This window comes from Eptesicus fuscus, chromosome 4 (assembly GCF_027574615.1).
Source record: "Eptesicus fuscus isolate TK198812 chromosome 4, DD_ASM_mEF_20220401, whole genome shotgun sequence".
Classification (NCBI taxonomy): domain Eukaryota; kingdom Metazoa; phylum Chordata; class Mammalia; order Chiroptera; family Vespertilionidae; genus Eptesicus; species Eptesicus fuscus.
In genome coordinates this window covers 85,453,579-85,456,878 of record NC_072476.1, presented here as the reverse complement: position 1 = coordinate 85,456,878, position 3,300 = coordinate 85,453,579, and the positions used below count along the sequence as shown (strand labels likewise).

The window sequence follows — 3,300 nt, the reverse complement described above, 5'->3', positions numbered from 1 at the left end:
GAGAATTTTATTTTAAAAGTGTCATCTTAGTCTGCAAGGATGTCCGTTAAACATCACAATTAAACATGCCAAAGGAGAAGGCATGTTGTCAAAATGCCCACTTAACCCACCCAAACATCTCAAACCCACCCTTTGCTGACCTTCTATAAACCTCCTCCCTTTTTTTTCAATGAGAGAAAGTAGACAGATACATGTTGGTAAATGCTAACTGTCCATATTCAAATAGAGACACAGTGTAATCTCTGAGCCCAATATACAGAGAAAGGAGGAAAAGGGCTAGAATTCTATGCACTACTACACAGGGACCTAGCAACCTCCAGCTCCCAGCAGAGCTAAGGGAGCAGAAGGTTTTTATTTTTTCCCACAGAGCACGGTGGTGTTGATTCCATTAAGTTTTTCTTGAGACAGGAAGGGATAAAAATGAATTTGGAACAGAAAGGGGCAAAGATTCTTTTCCCACTGTATTCTGCTCAAGGTACATCCCTCCTCCCCCAAAAATAAGGTGAGAACCATGGTGTAAAGGAGAGAAAATAGACCTCAAAAACAGGGCAACTAAGCACAAGAGGGGGCGGTAGGGAGAAAGAGAAAAAAAAAGAAAGACTGCAACTTGCTCTCAGGGACTGGAGAAAATGAAAAACGGTTGGAATCCATCAGTGTTCATCAGTCATCTTCTCCTTCGTCTTCCTCTCCTTCTTCCCCCTCATCATCATCTTCATCTTCTTCACCTTCATCCTCCTCCCCTCTTCATCAATATCTTACAACCCTTCCTCTTCTTCTTCATCATCATCATCTTCTCCTCCTTCCCCTTCTTCATCATCCATGTCAGGAACCAAGTAGTACTGTAATGGATTTGGCCAAATGTCATCTTTGATGACTTCTCCTAACTCATCTGCACCTGCATCAGAATGGTCAGTAAACCAGGTCAAGAAGCTCTCTGGTTCCTCATGCTGTCTCTTCCTGCTGGCTTTATTCTGTGTTTGACTTGAACGTTTCGTCAAATCCTTTCCAGATTTCCATTTGATTTCAGTGGACTTTGAAGATGGATCACCACTCTCATTCAGATGAAACTCTTTGGAGAGAACTTTATTTTTGAAGTGAGGATTTTCATCAAAATAAAAATCTATTCTGTAACCTGATTTAATATCTTCAAATTCTGTCACTTCAACTCTTGTCAAATAATGCAGTGCCTCTTCATCCTCTTCCCCAAGCAGTGTAGACACTTGTGGATGGTTGACAAATGTTGTTACCCAAAAATTTGGGATTTTGGTGATCAATTCTGACCTCTTCTGAAAAAATGGTTGGTGGAGTTTGTTATATTTCTGTTCTACTTTCAAAATCTCCTTACTGGCTTGTTCATTAAGTCTGTCTATTTCATTTTGTGCTTCATCAATATGTTCAATCGCTTCTTGCTGTTCTTTTTCTCCCTTTGGCATGTCCTGAGGGGTCGGCTTCTTCTCTGGCTTGGGGCCTGGAGGCAGTTTCGGTTTCTTCAGTAGAGGTGGGAGTGAGGACTGGTGTTTGGGGGCCATGCTGTGAGGAAAGTCTGAGGATCTGAACGCTGGGAAGTCACTGGGCTCAAAGGCGTGATGAGCACTCAGAACTGTTGGGCTTTTTAATATTTAGGGGATTTGACATCAAATTCCTACCCTTTTATGTCCCTCCTTTCCCTGATTGTTCCCCATCCTCCTTTTTCTTGACCCATTTTCTCCCACACAACTCTCTGTGTTCCCCTTCCCTCCCTCCATCTCTATCTTTCTTTTTGCCTTTCTCACTTTCTTATTCTTTTAACTTATCTTACTCTCACTTCTCTCTCCATCTTTTGATTCCAGAATGATACCCTACTTTCCCTCTTTTTTATGACTTTCTTTTTTATTTTTATTGTTGACAGTATTACAAATGTTCCCCATCTTCTCCCCCTTTGCTTTTTAACCTATTTCTTTAATCTTCCTTTCAGCAATGAATATAACATTGTTCTTCAAAACTTTTGAAACTTAGGAGAAAACACATATACACACCAGCCACTCCCTACGAGCTTCATTCATCTCCAGCACCCCAACCTGCACTTCACCTCACCCTCACCTACACTCAGTCTGAACAACTGTGCCCAGTGCCCACTCCCATGGTCCCACCCAGAACTTCCCACAGCACAAGCTGTCCTCTATGTCATCCTCTAGCTCCTCTTAGGAGTCACCCTATTGCCTTGCTCCATAGCCTCCCCCATTTCAGTGTTTTTACCTGGATCCCTGCTCCACTGCCCGTGCAGTCCCATGAGGTCAGAGCCCAGTCCCCATAAAAATAGACACATGGGAGAGACAGCCAGCTGGGAGCCACCCCCCTCCCTCAGTCATGTCCTTGTGTCTTTCCTTCACTCAGTAACTGGACCTGTCATGTTCTCAGGACCCAGAGTGCTGCAGGGGGGTCTCCAAGAGGCCAGGTTATCTTGTCCATATTGGAGAGAGAAAGGTATCCATGCCATATTACTGGTGAAAGGAGTGGGGCATCCCTCACGATGAAGTCTGAATTCCATTGTTGTGTGGGTGCCAAAGTCTCTTTTCCCAGGCTGCTTCCAGCTTATTAGAGGGCATAGTGGTGACATTGAGGTAGACACAATCTTGGGAGACTAGTCAACTGTTTCAAGGACCTACTGAAGGCCTCCTGAACATATTTAGACCTGGGGGCATCTGGGTTGTGTCCACCTTCCTTCTGCTCCTCCCTCTTTCACTTGGGGTCAGGCAAGCATCTGGGTTGGACGCCTTGTGCATCTATCCCTGACCCCTCCCTATTTTTGTTTGCATGAGCATCTCCCCTAATAAAATCCCTGCCCATGTAATCCACATTGGCATCTGCTTCTCAGAAGACCTTGCCTAACACACTGTCACCACCCTGGGTGAGCTGACTCTCAAGACCTTTAAGAACTGGGCAAGGAACTTTGATATCTCTCTCTCTCTCTCTCTCTCTCTCTCTCTCTCTCTCTCTCTCTCTCTCTTTCTCATCTGAGGCCTGACCTTGCAACACAAAGAACAAGATAATATACTTTTCCGGCATGATCTAACAAAGATCTCCATGTAGATTAGCTGGGTGGTTCCTGATTCCACAGTTCACTTCTCTGTGCAAATAGAACAGGTTCTCAGAGAACGTAACATTCTGCATTTTTTAACTCTTTGGAAATATTGGTTCTGAATTATAAACCTCTCTGGTTAAATAAAAAGTTTCTGTAAAGTGCCACTTAATAAGGAACCAGGCTTTAAATGACCACCATGTGGCCACTGCTCCTATGTTTTAGTCACATGACTATGAGAA

At 43.8% G+C, this 3,300-nt stretch overlaps 1 protein-coding gene across 1 annotated transcript; it reads right to left on the bottom strand.

Moving 5' to 3' along the window:
- Window positions 1-739: 739 nt before the first annotated feature.
- Window positions 740-1,529, bottom strand: LOC129148738 (protein SET-like). The gene has a single exon (XM_054714310.1). The coding sequence runs from the start codon at window positions 1,527-1,529 to the stop codon at window positions 756-758; it is 774 nt and encodes a 257-aa protein (XP_054570285.1). The 3' UTR covers window positions 740-755.
- Window positions 1,530-3,300: the final 1,771 nt, after the last annotated feature.